The 23514-nt window shown below is 51.5% G+C and overlaps 1 protein-coding gene across 1 annotated transcript; it reads left to right on the top strand.

The window, feature by feature from the left end:
* Positions 1-3332: 3332 nt before the first annotated feature.
* On the top strand, positions 3333-23234 carry ANPEP (alanyl (membrane) aminopeptidase). The gene is made up of 20 exons (XM_008563349.1): positions 3333-3943; positions 4590-4732; positions 4829-4968; positions 5399-5525; positions 5608-5762; positions 6020-6133; positions 6230-6373; positions 6563-6628; positions 6735-6800; positions 8166-8341; positions 8606-8685; positions 9960-10093; positions 10203-10258; positions 10940-11087; positions 15471-15562; positions 16039-16149; positions 16299-16466; positions 17400-17540; positions 17946-18027; positions 22642-23234. The coding sequence occupies exons 1-20, from the start codon at positions 3342-3344 to the stop codon at positions 22792-22794; spliced, it is 2898 nt and encodes a 965-aa protein (XP_008561571.1). The 5' UTR covers positions 3333-3341; the 3' UTR covers positions 22795-23234.
* Positions 23235-23514: the final 280 nt, after the last annotated feature.

The following is a 23514-nucleotide window of genomic DNA, read 5'->3' as shown; positions in this document are numbered from 1 at the left end:
GAGGTGGCCAGGCCTGAACCGTGGCAGGGAGCTGGAGGAGGGGGCCCTTTTCCTTATCCCTAAAGGTGGGAGCTGCAGAGCATGCGCATCTCTGCACCCCTAGCCTGGGCTGGCGTGGTGCCCAGAGCAGGGACCTCTCATTATAGGGCCAGGTTTGGGCTGCCTGCTGCGCCAATTCAGAAGACCGGTGGCCCTTTCCAGAACAGTAAAGTTTCCAGCCAGCTGGACGCATGGTTTGTGTCCAAAGAAAACAGGAAGAGACCATGGTGGGACAGGCCGGGCCTCTTTCTTTGTTTGGAGAAGGGATTAGGCCAAGCGGACTTGTGGGTCTTTCTGCTGCAAACGTGGGAGGGAGCTGCAGGCCCAATTAGGGACATAGTGAAATGCAGTTCAGGGGGATGCACAGCCTCTAGTGCCAGCCTACGATGGTGAAGATGGCCTCCATTGGCAAGTTCTAGCCCGATGGAGAGAGACAAGGAGCACATGCTACATCGCCCTTGGGACCCACTATTTCCTCTGTCACCATGCTCAAGCTGGAGCCCTCCCCCAGATGCTTGGCTTCCCACCATTGCCCCTTGGCCACCAGCCCAGGCCTGACGGGTGGCTGCTAGTCACTGCAGTGGGAAGCCCACAAGGCCTGGAGCTTGGTCTCTGGGGGCTGGAGGGGTGGGGAATGCTGAAGGCTCAGAGCACCCTCAATCTGAAAGGTGTGTACCCAGGATTCGCCCAAAGACCCTGGGCTCAGACCCTGGCCTCCACAGCCAGACCAGAGGTGGTAGTCATTCGCTTTTGCACTTATGCCTGAATGAATTAATCTCTGTCCATTCAATTCATGCATGCACTTATTAAATAAACCTTCATGCCTGCTCAAGGGTGGCAGGGGGTGGCAGATGAATGTGACCCGCAAGGAGCAGACAAACTGAGGGAGCAGAGAGGCGTGTGAGATGCTTGGGCTAACAAGAGTCCTATCTGTCTGCCATGGTTGGAAGAGGGCTCAGGGAAGGGGGTGGACCATTCTCCTGGGGCAGGTGTGGGACAGGGATGGGGTGGACATGGAGGCTAGGTAGACTTCAGTAAGGAGTTTCTCGTGGGCTGACTCATTCATTCAGTCAGCCATTCGTGCATGTGTACACCCACTCAGCAGATATGTATTGAGCACCTACTACATGCCAGGCACTATGCCAAGCGCTGGTGAGCAGAAGCAGCCAGGGCACTGCCCTCACAGGGCCTGAAGTCTAGGACTCGAGTTGTTACCACACTGATCGTATGGAAAACTGCGCTAAGTTGTAGGGCTTTGAAGAAGAGATTTGTGGTTCTAATGGAGCTAATAGGGGCTTAACTTGGTCAGGGAGATCAGGGCACCTTCTCTGAAGAAGACTAGAAGGATGAATAGGAATTAACCAGGGCAAGAGGGAAGAGAAGATGATCCAGGCAGAGGGAACAGCATGTGCAAAGGCCCTGTGGTAGAGGGCCTGGATGAGGGCCAGAGCGGCTAGACCACTGCAACAGAGCAGCGTGGTGGGGATGAGCCTGGGAAATGGGCAGGCTGGTTGCCCCTGGGCTTGTGGGTCTCTTTAGGTTTTGTTTTGATTCTAGAAGCAGAAGGGAGGTTTTAAGCAGTGGTGTAAAATGATCCAATTTGTGTGGCAAACAGCTCTGAGGGGGCCTGAGTGGAAGCAGGGAGTCCCGAGGGTGCAGTTGTGCCCACATAAACAAGAGTGGCTTTGTCCAAGTATGTGGTGAGATGGGGAGCAGTGAATGGGATGTGGGGTGAGGGTCTGAGAAACTGGGCTGTGGAGGGGAAGGGTGGAAACGAGCATCCTTGTCCTGGAAGAACATATTTTGAATACGATAAGTAGCATCTTCACTTACTACCAAAGATAGAAAAGAGGCAATGGTTGAGCTCTGGGTAAGAAAGAAGGGGATGATTTTCAGGTTCTGCTTGTACTATGTGGTATTTAATCTGTTTTCTCATTAAATCTGTTTGACAAACCTGAGAGGTAAATACTGTGCTTATTTAGGAAGAAAGAGGTTCACAAAGGCAGTTACCTGCTCAAGGTCACAGCTGGGAAGAGGGTAAGCTTCACCAGCCTCCTTACCTTAAAAAAAATCAAAAAGGGCCGGCCCGTGGCTCACTCGGGAGAGTGCGGTGCTGATAACACCAAGGCCACGGGTTCGGATCCCATATAGGGATGGCCGGTTCGCTCACTGGCTGAGCGTGGTGCTGACAACACCAAGTCAAGGGTTGAGATCCCCTTACCGGTCATCTTTAAAACAAAAAAATAAATAAGTAAATAAAACTCACTTCACTTCTTCACTGAGCAGATAAGTGAGAAAAAAGTATTTGGCAAGGAGGGCAAGGGAGGGGAGCCGGGTACTCCCGCTCTAGAAGAATGCGAGGATGCCGGACCTTGTCACTGAGGCGCCCCTGGCATCCATGGTATGTAAATTATATCTCAATAAAGCTGTTTTAAAAAAGAAAAACAGGCAAAACAAAATTTAAAAAATTAAGTGTGGGGGCCGGCCCGTGGCTCACTCGGGAGAGTGCGGTGCTGATAACACCAAGGCCACGGGTTCGGATCCCATATAGGGATGGCCGGTTCGCTCACTGGCTGAGCGTGGTGCTGACAACACCAAGTCAAGGGTTGAGATCCCCTTACCGGTCATCTTTAAAACAAAAAAATAAATAAGTAAATAAAACTCACTTCACTTCTTCACTGAGCAGATAAGTGAGAAAAAAGTATTTGGCAAGGAGGGCAAGGGAGGGGAGCCGGGTACTCCCGCTCTAGAAGAATGCGAGGATGCCGGACCTTGTCACTGAGGCGCCCCTGGCATCCTTCCAGGGGTCCACTCAGAAAGGTGACCCAGCACCAACCTGGCAGAGCTGGGGGCTGCCCCCGCCCTTCTCTGTGTATTCCACCCTCCTGCTCCTGAGAAGTCCTTCCCTGACTCTAACCTCAGTTCTGCTGCTCCCACCATTTCAGCTCACAGGCAGATCGATGCCACCTGGCTGCTCCCTCTGTCTGCGGGGCCTGCAGCCTGCAGCTTCCCTTCAGCCTTGGCCGGGCCCCCAGGCCACCTGCAGCCTGTAACTGGACACTGTTTGCTCCCAGCAGGCACCCCTGAGCCGCTCCACACACCGGTCCTGGATCTCGTCTCTGGAGCCCCAGGCAGAGAGGGCCCCTAACCAGTCCAGTGACCTTCGCCTGTCGGAGCTCTGGTTAATTTTTGCCCAGTCTGCCTGTGGTGGGGCTCCTCCCCTCAGGGATATAAGGCTGGCCTGAGGCTGCACCGTTCTGTACCCTGCGCGAGCCACCCCGAGCTTCCTTCCCACTCTCACCATGGCCAAGGGCTTCTACATTTCTAAGTCCTTGGGCATCCTGTGCATCCTCCTGGGTGTGGCAGCTGTGTGCACCATCATCGCACTTTCCACAGTGTACTCCCAGGAGAAGAACAGGAATGCCAAGAGTGAGAGTGCCGCAGTGGCCACCACCAGCCCCGCCACCACCACGGCCACCACTTTGGACCAAAGCAAACCTTGGAACCAGTACCGCCTACCCAAGACGCTGATTCCCGACTCCTACCAGGTGACGCTGAGGCCCTACCTCACCCCCAATGACAATGGCCTGTACATCTTCAAGGGCACAAGCACCGTCCGGTTCACCTGCAAGGAGGCCACTGACGTCATCATCATCCACAGCAAAAGCCTCAACTACACCATCCAGCAGGAGCACAGGGTGGTTCTACGGGGCGTGGGGGGCTCCCAGCCACCTGACATCGACAGGACCGAGCTGGTAGAGGCCACCGAGTACCTGGTGGTGCACCTCAGGGGCTCCCTGGTGGAGAACAGCCAGTATGAGATGGACAGCGAGTTCGAGGGCGAGCTGGCCGACGACCTGGCGGGCTTCTACCGCAGCGAGTACACAGAGGACGGCGTCAAAAAGTGAGTTCGGGGCCGGCCCGTGCCTCACTCGGGAGAGTGCGGTGCTGATAACACCAAGGCCACGGGTTCGGGTCCCATATAGGGATGGCCGGTTCGCTCACTGGCTGAGCGTGGTGCTGACAACACCAAGCCAAGGGTGAAGATCCCCTTACCGGTCATCTTTAAAAAAAAAAAATAGTGAGTTCTGGCCGGGTCTGCCCGGTGGGGGCACATCGTAATCTGAGGCAGAGCTGGAGCCTGGGGTCCATGTAAAGGTGTGGGTTCATGGCCTTTAACCCTTCTGGAGCCCTCAGCTCTCCCATGGCTTCATCGACAGCTGCTGGCCCAGCAGCTACCAACACAAAAAACTGGGAGCACATCCCTACTCCACACCAGGGAGTCAGGGAGGAGGGACCAAGGTGTCTCTTGGACAGACAGGCAAACTGAGACTCAGAGGAGAGAATTTTGCCTAAGGGCCCCCCAACTAATACAGGGGTGGAGCCCGCCAGGACTTTTGAATTTCGAGTCCAGAAGGAGCCCTGATCTCCTGTCTCAGCCAGCCTGTCAGGGGTCCTGAGACAGCCTGGGGGAGGCGGCAGGGCAGGGAAGGCACAGCCTTCCATGTACCCCTTCCCCTGCATGCCCCTCTAACATCTGGTTGGGGCAGGGTGTTGGCCACGACACAGATGCAGGCTGCAGACGCCCGGAAATCTTTCCCATGCTTTGATGAGCCGGCCATGAAGGCTGAGTTTAATATCACAATCATCCACCCCAAGGACCTCACAGCTCTGTCCAACATGCTTCCTAAAGGTGAGTGGGTCTGTCTTTGGGCAACAGGCCCCCTGGGGCTTGGGTGCAGGGCAGGAGAGAGGGTGCATCCCACACGCTTGTATGCTCCATGCCCAGGTCCCAGCACCCCGCTTGCAGAAGATCCCGACTGGAACATCACCGAGTTCCACACCACGCCCAAGATGTCCACATACCTGCTGGCCTACATCGTCAGCGAGTTTGACCATGTAGAGTCGCAGGCACCCAATGGTGTCATGGTAGGAGGCTGGGCCCATTTGTCCTTCACCCGGACTGGCCCTGGCTTGGGGGATATTCCTGTCATCCTCGTCCCTGCACCAGCTTCTGAATGGTTAGGCCAGTGCTCGAATCCCAGCTCTGAATGATCTCAGACAAGTGTCTTAAGTTCTCTGGTTCTCAGTCTCTGCACCTGAAAAATAGGAAGAACGGTTCCTCCCCATGAAGGGAGCTCCTGACCCATGGGTGCCAGACACATGGTGGCTATGACTACTGTTCTTCCCCAGAGACCCTTCCTAGAACTCATAGACCCTCAGAGCCCCCTAGCCCTCTCCTCTGATGACCAGTCCTCTTGGTTTAACCTAGTTGGTCCCCCAGCCCACTGGGCCCTGGGACTCAGCCCACCCGCAAGAGCCAAGAGGGGCCCCTGACATACTTCCACCCACTTTGCAGATCCGGATCTGGGCTCGGCCCAATGCAATTGCAGAGGGCCACGGTGAGTATGCCCTGAACATCACAGGCCCCATCCTAAGCTTCTTTGCCGACCATTATGACACACCCTACCCACTCGAAAAATCTGGTGAGTGAGGGGTTTTGAAGTGGGAGGCAGCAGGTGGGGCTCCTCACCAGAAGCCACCCTGCCAACAGCCTCTCCTCCCCAGACCAGATCGGGCTGCCTGACTTCAATGCCGGTGCCATGGAGAACTGGGGACTGGTGACCTACCGGGAGAACTCCCTGCTGTATGACCCAAACTCCTCCTCCATTGGCAACAAGGAGCGGGTGGTCACTGTGGTTGCTCACGAGCTGGCCCACCAGGTAGCCATCCTCCCATCATGGAGAGTGCAGAGAAAGAAATAGAGTGTTCTGGGAAGACTGGCACAAGTCCTGTCTCTGCCACTAAGAAAGGAGGAGGGTGCCACCTGGCAGCATGGCAGGGAGGAGTCATGGTGATGTTGGTAAAATCCCCAGCCCATGCCTGGCAGGTGGCCAGCACTCAGTGAAGGGTGGTCTGGAGTACTGTTAAGACCAGAAGCCCATCATGGCTTGCCAGGCTGACCCCCTTCCCCTTGCAGTGGTTTGGGAACCTGGTGACTGTGGACTGGTGGAACGACCTGTGGCTGAATGAGGGCTTTGCCTCCTATGTGGAGTACCTGGGTGCTGACTATGCCGAGCCCACCTGGAATCTGGTGAGCCAGCTGCTCTGCAGTCTTGGGTGGGGAGTGGAGGAAGACCTGGGTCCCCCCTTCTGGGCCAATCTCCTGATGGGCGCTGGGGATTTGCAGAAAGACCTCATTGTGCTGAACGACGTGTACAGCGTGATGGCTATGGACGCTCTGGCCTCCTCCCACCCCCTGTCCACCCCTGCCGAGGAGATCAACACGCCAGCCGAGATCAGTGAGCTGTTCGACTCCATCACCTACAGCAAGGTGCTGCCCTGGCCTCCGTGTTGGTCCTGGGACAGCGATGGGGCCAGGGAGGGAGATGGGGCCTGAGCCTGGAGGGGCCTCACTGCAGCCGGGGCTGGGGCTCCTGGAATACCTGTCCCGGCTGCTGGGGGCACAGGGTCCTGGTGGCTCATTGCAGCCTTCTGAGCCCCCTCTTGCCCCTACCCCCAGGGTGCCTCGGTCCTCAGGATGCTCTCCAGCTTCCTGACTGAGAACCTGTTCAAGAAGGGCCTGGCGGTGAGTGCGGTGCCCATCAGCCAGCCAGGGGGATGGGTTCCTTCAGCCCCTGCCCCTTGCCACACAGGCACCAGCTCTGCCCTCACTGTGGCTTGTCTTTCCACAGTCCTACCTCCACACCTTTGCCTACCAGAACACTGTCTACCTGGACCTGTGGGAGCACCTACAGGAGGTGGGTACCAGCCAGCTCTGGGGATGCTGTTCTATCGGGGTCCTGAGAGGCTGGAAGTCCCTAGGGCAGCACGCGTGTAAGAAAACGTGTCCTGCTCCACTGCTCGCCAGCCCAGGTGGGCCGTTTGGAGCCTTATGTGCTCATTTGTAAAGCGGAGGCTGCAATGGCTCCTCGACAGTGGGTCCCGACCCCTGGCTGGCAGCCTACTTCCCGCTGTAGCGAATGCCATGATGGGAGCTGCAGAGTCCCTTCATCTCAGTGGTGAGGAAACGAGCCCTAGGGTTCCCAGGCCCGAGCCCTCCCCCACCTGAAACTTTGGAGCCTGTCACTGAATCTACTCAGCACTCCTGGCTGCCCTGTGCCCCGCTGGCCCATCCTGGCACATCTTTGCACACACCACCACCCTCGGCACAAACTCTGCCCCTCCACCCCTGCCTGCCTCCAGTTCCTCCCCACTCAGACCCCCAGCAGTCCATTTGTGAGGCAAACCCTCTGACTGCCCCGCACCCGCCTGCCTTCCCCAGAGGGCACCGCTCTCCGCCCAGCCTCTCCTGGGGTTAGAGTCCACACACCCTCCTTCAGCCCCTCACTTCCTCCTGGCCAGTCTCCAACCCAGCATAAATCTCATCATGCTCCCTCCCCACCCCTCTCCTGACAGATGGCACAGTCATTGCCTGGGTCCTGCCCCTGCATGCAGTTTCCCCTCCTTCCTCCCTGCCAAGGCTGAGCCCCCCTCCAGCCCCCTCCCTCCCTCCAGCCCGCTGTCTCCCTGAGCCCCCACCTGCAGCTTCCTCCCCTCTCAGCCGCTACCCTTTGGCGTGCTCTTCTGCCCTGTTCTTAGGTGTTTTTGCAGTTATTAATAGATGTTGTTTTTTTCTCGTGACTACAAAAGTGGTGCGCATGCATGGGAAAAGATGAAAAAAGACCCAAGAAGACAATAACAACTGCCCCTAGGCTCGTCCCCCAGACCCCCACTTGGGTGCATTTCCTTAATGCATCCGCTTCCCCACGTGTCCCTATCCCTCACCCCTGTCCCTGACACCCGGACTCTGGTTTTCCCTCATCTCTGTCTCCTCTTCCTTCCTATCCTCCCAATATTATTTAGGAGGAAGCATGGGCATCCTGGGCACCCCTCCCCAGTGCACGCTCCTCGGGGTGGGCCACAGGTGGGGGCCACACAGATTTGCTTAAGTGATGTGGAATGAACCAGAGACTGAGCAGTTCTCTGGCTCACCCAGCACTGAGCAGCCAAGGAGAAACAGAGCTGGCCTGGGACCCCATGCCTCCCACAGGGGCTGCCCTGGATGAGTGGGGATGGGAGGGTCATGGTCCACTGATGGCCATACTCTCTTGCTCTGCCCACAGGCTGTGGAGAGTCAGACGGAGGTCCAGCTCCCCGACACTGTGCAGAACATCATGGACCGCTGGATCTTGCAGATGGGCTTCCCAGTCATCACCATAAATACTGCAACGGGGGACATCTCCCAGGAGCACTTCCTCCTTGACCCCGATGCCAATGTTACCCGTCCTTCAGAGTTCAAGTGAGCAGATGGGGTGATAGGCATGGGTCAGGGTGGGTGGAGTGAAGGGCCATTGCTGTGGGGCCCCCTGACCGTAGTAGGACCTGGCCTACTGTGGTCCCAGCCCTGATGGCTGTAGAGAAGTTCTCCCTCTAGGGTCAGGAGACTGGGATGCTTGGTGCCAGAATTTGGCAGAAACCGGGAGCTTGGGCAGGGCTGCTCTTCGTGGGCGATGGCCAAGAGCTGCCACGCCTCACCACCTGGCCTGTGGGTCTCTTGTTGCAGCTACCTGTGGATTGTGCACATCTCGTCTATCAGAAATGGCGTACAGCAGAAGGACTACTGGCTGGAGGGTGTTGAGAAAAGTAATCCAGCCGTGCCCTCGTGGGCGGCAGCCCCCGTCCCATATTCCTAGCTCCTGGCCCATGTTCTGGGGGTGGTAGCGGGCCTCAGTGAGGGTTTCTTTCATTATTTCATTCAACAAATGTAGATGACTCCTTTGGTTCTAATTGCCACTCTGCTGCTGCCCAGCTGTGCCACCCTGGGCAATTTACCATCTCTCTCTGGTCTCTATTTCCTCATCTATAAAATGGGACTAAGAACAATATTTACTCCATTGGGTTGTGTGAGGATTTAAGGAGAGAATCCATATCAAATGTTTAAAACAGTGCCCGGCACATGGTATGAGCAGCCCTACTCACCAGGCACTGAGGAAACAAAGGTCAAGGCAAGTGGTCCTCTGCCTTGGCCAAGGCTGCAGGTGAAGGCAAGAAAGATAAGCAGTTAGAAGTTTCGAGCGCTGTGCTGAGTGCTGTTACAGAGCATATGACCAGGGCTACCAGGGCTTGGGGGCATGGGGAAAGGGGCAGGGAGCCAGGAATAAGGGAGATTATATGGAGAGGTCGGGGAAGGCTTCCTGGAGGAGGTGAGCTGAATTTTAAAGGAAAAGTAGGAGTTAGCCAGGCTAATGCGGCAGAGAAATTTATTCCGGGCAGAAGGAATAGCGAGTGCCAAGGCATAGAGGTAGGAGAGAGTGTGGGGCTGAGTGTGGCTAGGACAAAGTGTGCTGGTCCTCGAGGGCCCTGCAGACTGCAGGACACAATGGCTGGGACGATGGGAAGTGGGCAAGTGATTGAGTCTGACCTGTGGATGTGAAAGGATCCCTCTGGCTGCTGGAAGAAAGTATGGAAGGGGTGAGAGGGAAGGGGAGAGCAGGGAGGAGGGGGCGCTAAGCCCCAAAGAAGAGACAGCAGCATTGGGGGGCTGAGGAGGAGGGAGAGGGAGGGGCTGCCTGGGGTTCCCTTGTGGCTGACTGGGGTGTGATGGAGCTGTCCCAAGCCAGAGCGTGAGGAGGAGGGGCAGGAGCAGCCACGTTGTTGAGTGAGTGGCCGGGCTGTGCCCATGGAGATGTCAAGGCCGCTGTCAGTGACCTGGCCACACAGAACCTGGGGAGGCAGGGCAAGCCCTGAGGCTCAGCAGTGGCACGTGGTCTGTAAGGTCACCCGGCAGCCCAGTCCTTCCTCTTCTGTCCTCCTCTTGGCATTGCCCAGAAGCTGAGGGTGAGCTGATGCCTGGCTGCAGGGACAGCTGCTCACTGAAGCTGATCAGCCTCCCACCCAGCTCTGGTCCCTCCCCACAGCCCAGGACTTGCTGTTCAGAACGGAAGCCAATGAGTGGGTCCTGCTGAACCTCAATGTGACAGGCTATTACCACGTGAACTATGATGAGGACAACTGGAGGAAAATTCAGACTCAGCTGCAGACTGACCCGTTGGTGGGTGTCTGCCACCCCTGCCCTGTCCCCTGCCCCAGGACAGGGCACCAGACTGCAAGGCCTGCCCTTACTGCCAGCCCAAGGCCACACACTGTATTTCCCTTTCTAGGTCATCCCTGTCATCAATCGGGCACAGGTTATCTACGATGCCTTCAACCTGGCCAGGTGAATGCCCCCTTTCTGGCTCAGCTGCAGGCCTGTCCCACTCCAAAGCCACGCTCTACTCCCCAGCACCACGTTTTCCTGAGGGCTGACTGTGCACCCAGCTAAAATGCTAGGTGCTGAAAAACATCTGGGATGGACAGGACAGAGGGATGTAGCATGGATAACCCCAATACTCATTGAGCACCTCCTGTGTTCACGGCTCTTTAACATGTCACCCACAGAAATGGACATTTGTAGATCAAGTGTGCAAAGGCAGCCTGAGGAGGAGAAGGGAGGAAGACCTAGGGGGCCCAGCAAGTCAGAAGAGGCAGGCAGAGTTAAGAGCACAGGCTTTCTGTCCTTTCACATCTCAGCTCTGTCTCTTATAAGCTGTGTGGCCTTGGGCAAGTCAGTTCACTTCTCTGCGCCTCAGTTTCTTCATCTGTAAAATGGGGATAAACAAGGGAATGTCACTGGCAATGGGTGAGGGCTGGCCTTGTTTGTGGCCCCACCCAGCATCCGTGTTGCTCCTTTCCCTGTGGCAAATGCTTGAGCTGGCTCAATTGGGGCCCTGAGACCTCAGGCTCCAGAAAGGGACAAGGCCCCAGGGTTGAGGAGCATCCTTGAGGGCTTGGGCTGGGGGTCCCAGGGTGTGGCTGGGTGGGTAGAGGTGTTTATTTGGACCCCTCTATTTGTCCCCAGTGCTCAAAAGGTCCCTGTCACTCTGGCGCTGAACAACACCCTCTTCTTGATCCAAGAGACGGAATACATGCCCTGGCAGGCCGCCCTGAGCAGCCTGAGCTACTTCGAGCTCATGTTCGACCGCTCTGAGGTCTACGGCCCCATGAAGGTACAGAGTTGCATGGCGGGGTTTAAGAACCAGTTCGCTGCAGTGCCTGAAACTGCACCAGCAGAAGTGAATAGGAGCGTTGCCTGGTCAAGGTCTTTCCTGAGAGCAGGCTTGGCCAAGGCGTGAGAGGGTAAGCGGGATTTTGAGGTGAAGGGAGCAGGTACTGAGAAAGTGAGGAGGTTGGGTAGGGCAGAAAAAGGACTCAGACCTCTAGCAGAGCTTGCTGATTTGAAATATCAGAAATTAGTGCTTTCAGGGCCGGCCTGTGGCTCACTCGGTAGAGTGCGGTGCTGATAACACCAAGGCCACGGGTTCGGATCCCATGTAGGGATGGCCGGTTCGCTCACTGCCTGAGCGTGGTGCTGACAACACCAAGTCAAGGGTTGAGATCCCCTTACCGGTCATCTTTGAAAAAAAAAAAAAAAGAAAAAAGAAAAAAGAAATTAGTGCTTTCAGATGGCACAGAAAAAGCCTCTGTGCTGGGGGCAGAAGACCTGTCTTTTACCAGCTGTGTGGCCTTGGGCACCCCTCTCCCAGTCCCAGTTAACTCTTCTGTAAGATGAGCAGGCCCCTCACTGCCCAGCCAGCCCTCCTGGGCTGTGAGGGAGATGCTGGTATTAACAGGCTTTGCCGCATTTTAATGCTGAGCACGATGGCCTATTTGGAGGCCGAGGCTCGCACATGGGAGAACAAAAGGAAGCTCAAGCTTGTTCTGGATGAAGCTACATCTGCAGGGTGTTCACTGCAGCATTGTTTTTAAAAGTCAGACAACAACAAACAAATAAAACAAAAACATTTATATCTGTAACATTTGGGGATTGGTTAAGCTAAACTTTGATAGAATATTATGTAGCCATTAGATCATACTTGAAGAGACAATTTTTTTTTTTTTTTTGTCTTTTTCCGTGTCTGGCAATGGATCGCAACCCTCAGTGTCGCCCCCGTACCGGACCGGGACTGGCAACGGGATCGCAGCCCTCGGTGTTGCTCCCGCGCCTCGCTCAGCCAGTGAGCGGGAACCGGTCTGTATGTGGGATTCGAACCCTCGGCGGGAGCGCTGCCGCGCTTCCCAAGCGGCGCACTATAGCAGTGCGCCACCGGGCCGGCCCCATTGAAGAGACAATTTTTTATTAAAAACATTTAAGTTATGTATTAGCATCCTATTATGGTAAATGAGGTATTTTGGTAAATGAAGTTTTAACCCTCTCACCTACCTTCCCCAGATTCCCCTCAACCCCATCTTCCTAATGTAGTTAAATCACAGTACTTGCTCAAACTAGTATTGAGCATTATTTATTGTGATTATTTAAAATATTATTCTCTGCCGAGCCGAGTAGAGTACTATGTTTGTGTTTTCTTTTTTTGTACAGAATATATCATGTAATATACATCAGTTTTGTTTTTTCCTGGTGGCATCCTTCCTGGAGTCCTCTGTCTGCCTGCTCCCTTCTGGAATCTTACATAGCTCCCAGGCTGGGAGGCCGTCCGTCTCTTGTGCTGCATCTGGTTTCTCAAATCCCATGGATTCTTTTTTTTTTTTTTTTTAAAAGATGACCGGTAAGGGGATCTTAACCCTTGACTTGGTGTTGTTGTCTCACCAACGACTGGGAGCTCCGCCCAGATACCCTGATGGACCAGTGAGTGTGACCTCTCATGGGTCTGGATGTCATGGGTGGCCTGGGGAGTCAAGGGCAACACTCTGGCACCGGCCATCCCTATATGGGATCCGAACCCGGGGCCTTGGTGTTATCAGCACCACACTCTCCCGAGTGAGCCACGGGCTGGCCCTCAAATCCCATGGATTCTTTCTCGATTTTTCTCTCTCATTGGGGAGCACATCTTCCAGGAGTTTTTGAGAAAGGGTTCGTGAGAGGGGGATTTTCTGAGGTAGATTGTCCGAAATGTCTTTATTCTACTCTTACTCTGGATTGAGAGTTCAGCTGTGTTTAGAAGTTTCTAGGTTGGAAATTATTCCTCTGAATGTTTAAGATCTTGTTCCATGGACATCAGATCTTGTTCCACTCTTCTTGTGCTGCTGTTGAGAAGCCCAGAGCCTTTCTTATTTCTAGTTCTTTGAATGTGATCAGTTTTTCCCCCTTCTGGAAGCTTTTGGGCTCGTCTCTCAATCCCAGTGGGCCTTGGTTTGGATCTTTTTCTCATCCCACCTTTTTCAATATGGATTTTCGTGTCCTTTAATAGTAGAACATTTTTTTAAAACTTGTTTGTTTTTGGTGGCTGGCCTGTACAGGACTTGAATCCGTGACCTTGGTGTTATGAGGCTGTGCTCTAAACAACTGAGCTAACCAGCCAACCCTAGTATTAAAACATTTTTGCATTGCTTCTTTAAACTTTCTTTCCGTCCTTTTCTTCCAGTTATCTCTTTCTGGAACTTCTGTTACTCTGGCTTATTTCTCTTGCCTTGGTTCTCTGGTTTTCTTCTCTCTTCTCTTTTCCAGCTGTTTGTTGACTTTTTGTTCTGCTCTCTGGGAGGTTCCCTCAGCTTTGCATGCTACCTCGTCTAGGGATTGTTTTTATTTCTTCTGTCATATTTTAATTTATTTATTTTTGGTTCCCACACCAGGAGTTGAACCTACCCAGGTGAAATTCTATCACGTTAAAATTTCCAAGTGCTCTTTCTAGTTCTAGCATCCTATGCAATATCTTCTCTTTACTCTTGGAGGATATTTATAGAGGCTTTTACGAAGTTTTCTTTTACTTCCGTTGACTTGTTTCCCTGAGTTTTCTGTTTGTTTTGGTTTCAAGTTGGAGGCTGAGCTGCCCTTTTGGATTTGAATGTGAACAACAAAAAGTGATCGAAAGCTCTGTGGGGAGGTGGAGTTTCTTGTCTTGGGGAGGGGGGTGTCTCATTTTGGGGTGACTGGCTGGCCAAGTAACTCTTCATTGGGGACCCTCAAAAATTAATATCCATGAGTGTGATCTCTCAAAACCATTCAGTTTCTTCAGAGAATGAACCTCTGTCTCATGCAGTGCTCACTTTCTGGGATAAAGTGGGGAAGGGAACTGGAGTCCCACCATTCAGTATGGAAACTTTCACCTCTGACTGTTTTTGCAATCCAGCTACCCTCCCACTGTGTCTGGTGACCCCCCTATCTCCCGAGTGCGCCACGGGCTTGGCCCTTCTTTTTTTTTTTTTTTTTTTTTTCTTTTTTTTGAGACCGCCGGCCCCCCCCCCCCCCCTGGTTTTGGGGCCCCCCCTTTCCCCGGGGGGCGCCCCGGGCTTGGCCCTTTTTTTTTTTTTTTCTTTTTTTTGAGACCGCCGGCCCCCCCCCCCCCCCTGGTTTTGGGGCCCCCCCTTTCCCCGGGGGGCGCCCCGGGCTTGGCCCTTTTTTTTTTTTTTTGTCCTTTTTTTGAGACCGGCTGCACCGCGCTCAGCCAGTGAGCGCTGTGAGCGCACGGTCATCCCTACATAGGATCCGAACCCGCGGCGGGAGCGCTGCTGCACTCCCAGCGCCGCGCCCTCCCGGTGACCCCACCTTCTGAACTCCTCTGGTTCAGTCTCTCCCATGGGAGGGGGAGCAGTGTTGCCTGCTATTAGGAAGGAAGTGGGGACTTGGGGGTTTAATTGCTTCTTCTACAGACTTTGACTCTAATTCCTTGCTTGCAGATACTGCCTCAACCCTGTCCCCTGCAGACCTGATCCTTTAATTCTGAGTCTTGTCACAGCAAGTCCCCTTGCTCTGTCTTCCCTTCTGCAAATGCTCAGTTGCAAATTCTCCCACTCTGCCAAGCCCGGTACATCTCCCTCTCTGCCCTTCCCAGCTGCCTGAACTGTGCAGGTCGCGTCACTGTCACCTCTCCTATTCTCTTTGTTCTTGGGGCTTTATCCTTTTTACATTTGGATGTGGCTTCAAGTTGGCACAGACGCTGAACTAGAGTCTGCAAGGGATTTTAATACCGTAGGGCGGGGCTTAAGTTACAACATTAAGTAAAAAGAGCAGTGTACAGAATTGTAGATATGCTAAGTAGAAAAGAAAACAGTAGAGATAAAAGGAGTAAACTCCCCAATTTGGAAATCGTAGTTTTGGTAAGCTCCTGGACATTTTTTTCCCCCCTGCATCTGCTTTTTCGTTTTTTCTAAATACCCCACAATGAGCATGAAATACTTATGGTCACGAGGGGAAAACTCAACACTTTAAGAAATGACAACACTCAGACAAAGAGTGTTAGGACTGACTAAGGCTTTAGGAGAAGGAACTTCAGCTCAGTCATCCAAAACTTTTGAGCACTGTCTGGCCTTAGGCGAGGCCCTGACCTCTGACCTCTTTGCTTGCGCCTGTTCCCCCTCCCCCATCAGGGGGTCTGTGGGGCTCCAAGCAGGTCAGGTGTAAATCTTTGAAGCTATTCATGTTTTCTTTTCCCCAGAACTACCTGAAGAAGCAGGTCACACCCCTCTACAATTACTTTAAAAGTCTCACCAACGACTGGGAGCTCCGCCCAGATACCCTGATGGACCAGTGAGTGTGACCTCTCATGGGTCTGGATGTCATGGGTGGCCTGGGGAGTCAAGGGCAACACTCTGGCAATGTTCTCCTCTGGAGCACTCAACGCCTGGCTGGGCTGGGACCACCAGGCAGGGAGAGACTCCACCCAGGAGCAGGGTGCCTCTGCCCTGAGGCTCTGCCTGACCTGTGTGCCCATCTGTCTCCTTTACACAAAGGTCCAAACTGACAATCTGAGGTCACCTCACTGGCTTGAAGTCATACAGCTTCCAGGTGTTAAAGCTGGGGCTGGAGCCTTTGCCAGCCTTTCTGCATCCCCAGGCTGCCTTGGGGACCAAGGAAGCTCAGGCCCAAGGCACAAAGCAAATAGGGGGAGCCTCACAGGCCCACTGAGCCTTAGACAGGGCCCCAGCCCAGAATTGTGTATTGGGGACGGAATCTCGGCTGAAGTCTGGGCCAGCTGTGCTAATTGCGTGTCACCCCTGGGGCAGATACAACGAGGTTAATGCCATCAGCACCGCCTGCTCCAATGGGCTTCATGAGTGTGAGACAATGGTCTCTGAGCTTTTCAAGCAGTGGATGGCAAACCCTAATGACAACCCGTGAGTATCTCACCTGTGCCTCCTCCACCAATCTTCGTCTGTCTCCCAAGCTGAATCTGGTAGGCCATTGCCCTGTCCTCAACAGACCTTGTCCCACCCTCCCTGCTCTGCTCCCCCATGCCTGATGCCCCCACCCCATGCCACGCCAGAATCCACCCCAACTTGCGGTCCACTGTCTACTGCAACGCCATCTCCCTGGGCGGTGAGGAAGAGTGGGACTTTGCCTGGGACCAGTTCCAAAAAGCCACACTGGTGAATGAGGCTGACAAACTCCGAGTAGCCCTGGCCTGTAGCAGGGAGGTGTGGATCCTGAACAGGTGAGGACCAGGGCGCGGGGGCTGGGTAAGTCCTGATGTGGGGGAGAACCAGCCAGGTCTGCATACTCATGCCATCCTCACAAACCTGCACAGCAGGGGCAATGTTCTCCCCATTTTATAGATAAAGACACTGAGGCTCAGAGAAGTGGAACAACTTGCCCAAAGACCAGAAGCTTTAATAAGTCAAGATTCGAACCCAGGGGGCTGGTCGGCTAGCTCAGTTGGTTAGAGGGCAGCCTTATAACCTCAAGGTCACAGGTTCAGATACCCATAGTGGCCATCCACAAAATAAATAAAATAAATAAATAAATAAATAAATAAAATAAATAAATAAATAAATAAATAAATAAATAAATAAATAAATAAAACCACACACACACAAGAAAGATTCTAACCCAGATCTGGTCTACGTCCTGTGTTTTTCCCTGGTGTGGCCTCTTAGCCTTTACCTGACAACTCATTTCTCTCTCTGTTGAGGGCTCTGGTGTAGCTGGGCCTGAGTCCTCCTGAATGTCCAGCTGGGCATCCCTTCAAGCCCGTGGATGAGGGCTCCTAGCTCCCGCTGTGTGCCTAATATGCCACCCAGTAAAGAAGGGCTACCCTCAGCATCAAAGACTGGAGTGGCCCCTGCTGGGGTCCGGACTCTACTACTCCTTCCTTCGTTTATTCATTGTCAAATATTTCCATGTCAGGCATGACACCTGGCATAACTAATGACCCTGTGACCCTGCCTAGGTGACTCAGTTTTGCATCTACAGAGGGAGGTAGGACAAGGGATCCCTTGATCCTCAGCATGCCAAGGGGATGCTGAGAGGATGCAGGAAGATGTGATGTGTGTGGGAATGTGGGATCCTTTGTGGTCCTGGGTTCTCTTCTGAGTCACCTGACTGCAGCTCGTGGACGTGGTCACTAACCCATGTCCCACCCTCACAGGTACCTGAGCTACACCCTGAACTCTGACCTCATCCGGAAACAGGATGCCACCTCTACCATCAACAGTATCGCCGACAATGTCATCGGACAATCTCTGGTCTGGGACTTTGTCCAGAGCAACTGGAAGAAGCTCTTTGAGGAGTGAGTCTGTGGAAAGGTGTCAGGGGCAGCGAATGCCACAGCTGGTGGGCCCTGGGAGTGGCCTGTGTGCATGGGACACCACAGAGTGGAGGGACACTGCATAGGAGTGGTCAAAAATGAAGTAAGCGTGGGGTCTTGGGTTGGGGGCAGGAAAGGAGAGACAAGCTGGGGTACGGGCCACCTGGAAGGACAATGTGGCTGGTGGGAGTATTCTCTGGAAAGAAAGGAGTAAGGGACTCTGCAGTCAGACCTGTGCTCAAGTCCCCACTCTCCATGTGCTAGTGGTGCCTCCCTGGGTGTGTCATTTGATCTCATCTGTGATCAGGCCTCCCGCACAGAGCAGCTGTGAGGACTTTGTGAGCATGAGCTCCTGGCCACCCTCATGTCTCTCTCTCTGCCCTGCAGCTATGGCGGTGGCTCATTCTCCTTCTCCAGCCTCATCCAGAGAGTGACCCAACGATTCTCCACTGAGTACGAGCTACAGCAGGTAAGAGGCCATCCCCCAGCCCTGGACTCTGTCTTGTCCCTTCCCAGTCCAAAGGGGCAGCTGTCATTCAGCTCCCAGTGGATGTGGTTACAAGGGAATGGAGGCTGTATGTCACCAGGCCTTCCTCATTCCCAGAAGATGCTGAGCAGGAAGACGTGGTAAATGTCATCAATTCCAGGTTCAACAATTATCAACATCTTGCCAATACTGTTTTTAGAGTGGACAATTTTAAGGAAAATCACTGACATTATATAATTTCATCTGTATATACTATCATCTTATACCCAAAGCCATATTCAAGTTGTTTTTTATTTTTTCTTTCTTTCTCTCTTTATATTTTTTTTTTTTTTTTTTTTTTTTTAAAGGATGCCCGGGAAGGGGATCTTAACCCTTGACTCAGTGTTGTCAGCACCACACTCACCCAGTGAGCTAACCAGCCATCCCTATATGGGATCCGAACCCGGGGCCTTGGTGTTATCAGCACCACACTCTCCCGAGTGAGCCACAGGCTGGCCCCCTCTAGTTGTTTTTTAAAAGTCTTTTTGCAATTGATATGTATGTTTGAATCAGAAGCCAGACAAAGCCCACTCATTGCATTAGGTTAATTTATCTTTTTAAAATTGAAATACAATTCATGTACCATAAAACTCACCATTTTAATTGATTTTTAGGATATTTACAAGGTTGTACAGCTATCACCTCTGTGTAATTCTAGAATATTTTCATTACCCCAAAAAGAAATCCTGTACCCATTAGCAGTTACCTACCCCATTCCCTCAGCCCTGAAAACCTCTATATTCTGAACATTTCATAAAATGGCCTTTTGCATCTAGCTTCTTCACAATTTTTTGTGCAAACATATTGTATTAGTCCGTTATGTGTTGCTATAACAGAAATACCTGAGACTGGGTAATTTATAAAGAACAGAGGTTTATTTTTTGTTTGTTTGTTTTTTTAAAAAAAGATGACCGGTAAGGGGATCTTAACCCTTGACTTGGTGTTGTCAGCACCACGCTCAGCCAGTGAGCAAACCGGCCATCCCTATATAGGATCCGAACCCGTGGCCTTGGTGTTATCAGCACCACACTCTCCCGAGTGAGCCACAGGCTGGCCCCCTCTAGTTGTTTTTTAAAAGTCTTTTTGCAATTGATATGTATGTTTGAATCAGAAGCCAGACAAAGCCCACTCATTGCATTAGGTTAATTTATCTTTTTAAAATTGAAATACAATTCATGTACCATAAAACTCACCATTTTAATTGATTTTTAGGATATTTACAAGGTTGTACAGCTATCACCTCTGTGTAATTCTAGAATATTTTCATTACCCCAAAAAGAAATCCTGTACCCATTAGCAGTTACCTACCCCATTCCCTCAGCCCTGAAAACCTCTATATTCTGAACATTTCATAAAATGGCCTTTTGCATCTAGCTTCTTCACAATTTTTTGTGCAAACATATTGTATTAGTCCGTTATGTGTTGCTATAACAGAAATACCTGAGACTGGGTAATTTATAAAGAACAGAGGTTTATTTTTTGTTTGTTTGTTTTTTTAAAAAAAGATGACCGGTAAGGGGATCTTAACCCTTGACTTGGTGTTGTCAGCACCACGCTCAGCCAGTGAGCGAACCGGCCATCCCTATATGGGATCCGAACCCGGGGCCTTGGTGTTATCAGCACCGCACTCTCCTGAGTGAGCCACGGGCCGGCCCCCAGAGGTTTATTTGGCTTATGATTCTGGGAAAACTGCATCTGGCATGGGCCTCAGGCTGCTTTACTCATGGTTGAAAATGGCAGGCAGCTGGTGGGTACAAGCAGATCACATGGTGAGAGGGAGCAAGAGAGAAAGAGAGAGACAGAGAGAGAGTGTGTTCCAGCTCTCGCGGGAACTAATAGAGCGAGAACTCACTCATTACTCCCCCCACCTAGGGAGAGCATTAATCCATTCATGAGGGATCCGCCCCCATGACTCAAACAGCTTCCAGCACTGCCACACCGGGGATCAGATTTCCACATGAGTTTTGGTGGGGACAACACATCAAAACTCCATCACATAATTTTCATTTCTTTTGGGTATACACCTATGAGTGGAATTTTTGGGTCATTTGGTTACTCTATGTTTAACTTTTTGCAAAACTGCCTACATGTTTTCCAAAGCAATTGGACTGTTGTACATTCCCACCAGCAATGTATGAAGGCTCCAATTTTTCTATGTCTTGGTCAGCATTTGTTATTTTCCTTTTTTTTTTTTTTTTTAGTATAGTTATCTTAGTGGGTAGGGTAGGAAGTGGTATCATGATGGTTTGGTGTTGTATTTCCCTAATGACTAATGACATGACATTGATCATCTTTTCATGTGTTTATTCGCCATTTGTGTATCTTTGGAGAAATGTCCATTCAAACCCTCTGCCCATCTTTAAACTGAGTTATTTGTCTTTTTATTGTTAAGTTCTAAGAGCTCTTTACATATTCTTAATACTAGACTCTTATCAGATATATGATTTGCAATTATTTTCTACTATTCTGTGGATTGTCTTTTCACTCTCTTGATAATATCTTTTGATATACATCTATTTTTTTCTTTGATTGATTGTGCCTTAGATGTTGTATCTAAGAAATCATTCCCTAATCCAAGGTCATGAAGATTTATACCTATGTTTTTTTTCCTAAGAATTTTGTTTTCACTCTTACATGTAGGAATTTGATCCATTTTGACTTAATTTTTTTTTTTTTTTTTTAAAAGATGACTGGGGGCCGGCCCGGTGGCGCACTGGATAGTGCGCCGCTTGGGAAGCGCGGCAGCGCTCCCGCCTGAGGGTTCGGATCCCACATACAGACCGGTTCCCGCTCACTGGCTGAGCGAGGCGCGGGAGCAACACCAAGGGTTGCGATCCCATTGCCGGTCCTGGTCCGGTATGGGCGTGACACTGAGGGTTGCGATCCGTTGCCGGACACGAAAAAAGACAAAAAGGAAAAAAAAAAAAAGATGACCGGTAAGGGGATCTTAACCCTTGACTTGGTGTTGTCAGCACCATGCCCAGCCAGTGAGCGAACCGGCCATCCCTATATGGGATCCGAACCTGGGGCCTTGGTGTTATCAGCACCGCACTCTCCCGAGTGAGCCACTGGGCCGGCCCTTGACTTAATTTTTGTGTATGGTGTGAGGTAAGGGTCCAACTTTATTCTTTTGCATGTGGATATCCAGTTGTCCCAGCACCATTTGTTGAAAAGACTATTCTTCCCCATTGAATGGTCTTGCCCACCTTGTTGAAAATCAATTGGCTATAAATGTAAGGGTTTATTTCTGGACTCTCAATTCTATTTCATTGATACATCTGTTCCTACCCTTATGCCAGTACCATAGTGTCTTGACTGCTATAGCTTTGTAGTGAGTTTTGAAATCAGGAAGTGTGAGCCCTCCAAATTTGTTCTTTTTCAAAATTGTTTTGGCTATACTGGGTCCCTTGCATTTACTTATGAATTTTAGGATCATCTTGTCAATTATCTGCAAAAAAAGCAGTTGGAATTTTCATAGGGATTGCATTGAATTGGGGACTGTTAACCATCTTATTAAGGTTAAATCTTCCAATCCATGAATACATATTTATTTGGGTCTTTTTCCTTTTATTTAGGCATTCTTTAATTTCCTTCAACAATGTTTTGTAGTTTTCAGCATACCAGCCTTACATTTCTTTTGTCAAACTTACTCCCAAGTGTTTTATTTTTTTTGTTGCTATTGTAAATAGAATCCTTTTCTTAATTTCATTTTCAGGTTTTTCATTGCTGGTATATAGGAATACAATTGATTTTATATATTGTTCTTGTACCTGCAACCTTGCTGAAATCAATAGCTCTAAGAGTTTTCACGAATTCCTTAAGATTTTATGTATACCGGGCCGGCCTGTGGCTCACTCGGGAGAGTGTGGTGCTGATAACACCAAGGCCACGGGTTCGGATCCCATATAGGGATGGCCGGTTCGCTCACTGGGAGAGCGTGGTGCTGACAGCACCAAGTCAAGGGCTAAGATCCCCTTACCGGTCATCTTTAAAAAAAAAAAAGATTTTATGTATACAGAGTCATGTCGTCTACAAATAGAGATAGTTTTACTTCCTCCTTTCTGGATGCCTTTTATTTCACGTCCTCGCCTAATTGTCCTGGCTAGAACCTCCAGTACTAATATGTCTTTTAATCTGTAACAATTTTTTTTTAAAGCCATTGAAGCAACTAAATCATTTAGAAATTTCCACATTTTGGATTTGGCTGGTTGCTTCCATGTGGTATCTGTTTAATTTGTTCCCGTCTCTTGTCCCCTTTTGATTGGATTGAGATTATAATCCAATTAAAGACTGAGGGTTGATTCAATGAAATATTACACAATGAAGGCCAGATACTTTCCTGGGCCAGATTTTGCCTGGGGCTGTTGTTTTGCAATCTCTGCCTACATAAGACTTCGTCCAGTGACAGGTGAAGGACTGGCTCTCCCTATCCAGGGAAAAGGGTGTGGTCCTAACATGGGAGTGGAATGCCAGAGGACTTCTCCTCAGGGGAGACCTTCTCCTCAAGTCAGTGTCAGAGACACAGCCTGTGGCTGTGAATCTTTGTTGTTCTGGCAGCTGGAGCAGTTCAAGGAGAACAACATGGAAACAGGCTTTGGCTCAGGCACCCGGGCTCTGGAGCAAGCCCTGGAGAAGACGAAAGCCAACATCAAGTGGGTGAAGGAGAACAAGGAGTCGGTGCTGAGGTGGTTCACAGAAAACAGCCAATAATCCCTGGTCATTGAAGTCACCTGGCTCCATGCAAGATGCCCATGCACGTCTGTACCAGAGGCCAGAGGCACAGCCTCCATTCCTGGACCCTGAGACACCAGCGTCCTCCCCTAAAGGACAAAGTCTCCGGCCCACCCTCTCTCTGCCTGGGGGCCAGTCTAGTTTCTGATAGCCAGGCTGTCCTAGTACCTCCCAGCCCCTGCCAACCCTGCCCCAGGCCTGGCACGGCATCTGTTGCCAAAGGCCCTGGGGCTGATCTCAGGGAAGCCAGCTCCAGAGCCAGATGAGCAGAAGCCCTCGATGTACAGTGGATGGCCTTGGGGGGGCACCCTGCACCCTCTGTCACCTTTCCATAAAGCCCCCAAACCCGAGCAATCACAGGGCATCAGATCTATATATTTTTTTCTAAGAGAAAATGTAAATAAAGGATTTCTAGATGAGCTTTGAGACTCATTACTAAACTAAAGCAGTGGGTCAGCACAACCACTGGGGAGGCTGGGGTGGAGGAAAGCTGGGGTTCCTGGGAAGCACTGTGGGGTCTAGGACCCCGAGAGGAGAGGTGCCCAGCCTGCTGGCGCTTCCTGCAGGTGCTCTGCACCTGTGCAGCTGGTGTCTGCCAGCAGGGTTCATTTCATCCCAATCATTGTGGCAGGCTGGAAACGCTGGGTGCCGGGGAACTTCTGGGAGGTGGAAAGAGGGCAACTAGGAACACAGTGCTCC

This window comes from Galeopterus variegatus, unplaced genomic scaffold, assembly GCF_000696425.1.
Source record: "Galeopterus variegatus unplaced genomic scaffold, G_variegatus-3.0.2 Scaffold14, whole genome shotgun sequence".
NCBI lineage: Eukaryota > Metazoa > Chordata > Mammalia > Dermoptera > Cynocephalidae > Galeopterus > Galeopterus variegatus.
The sequence above is the reverse complement of the archived record's forward strand: the minus strand, read 5'-3'. Positions and strand labels throughout refer to the sequence as shown.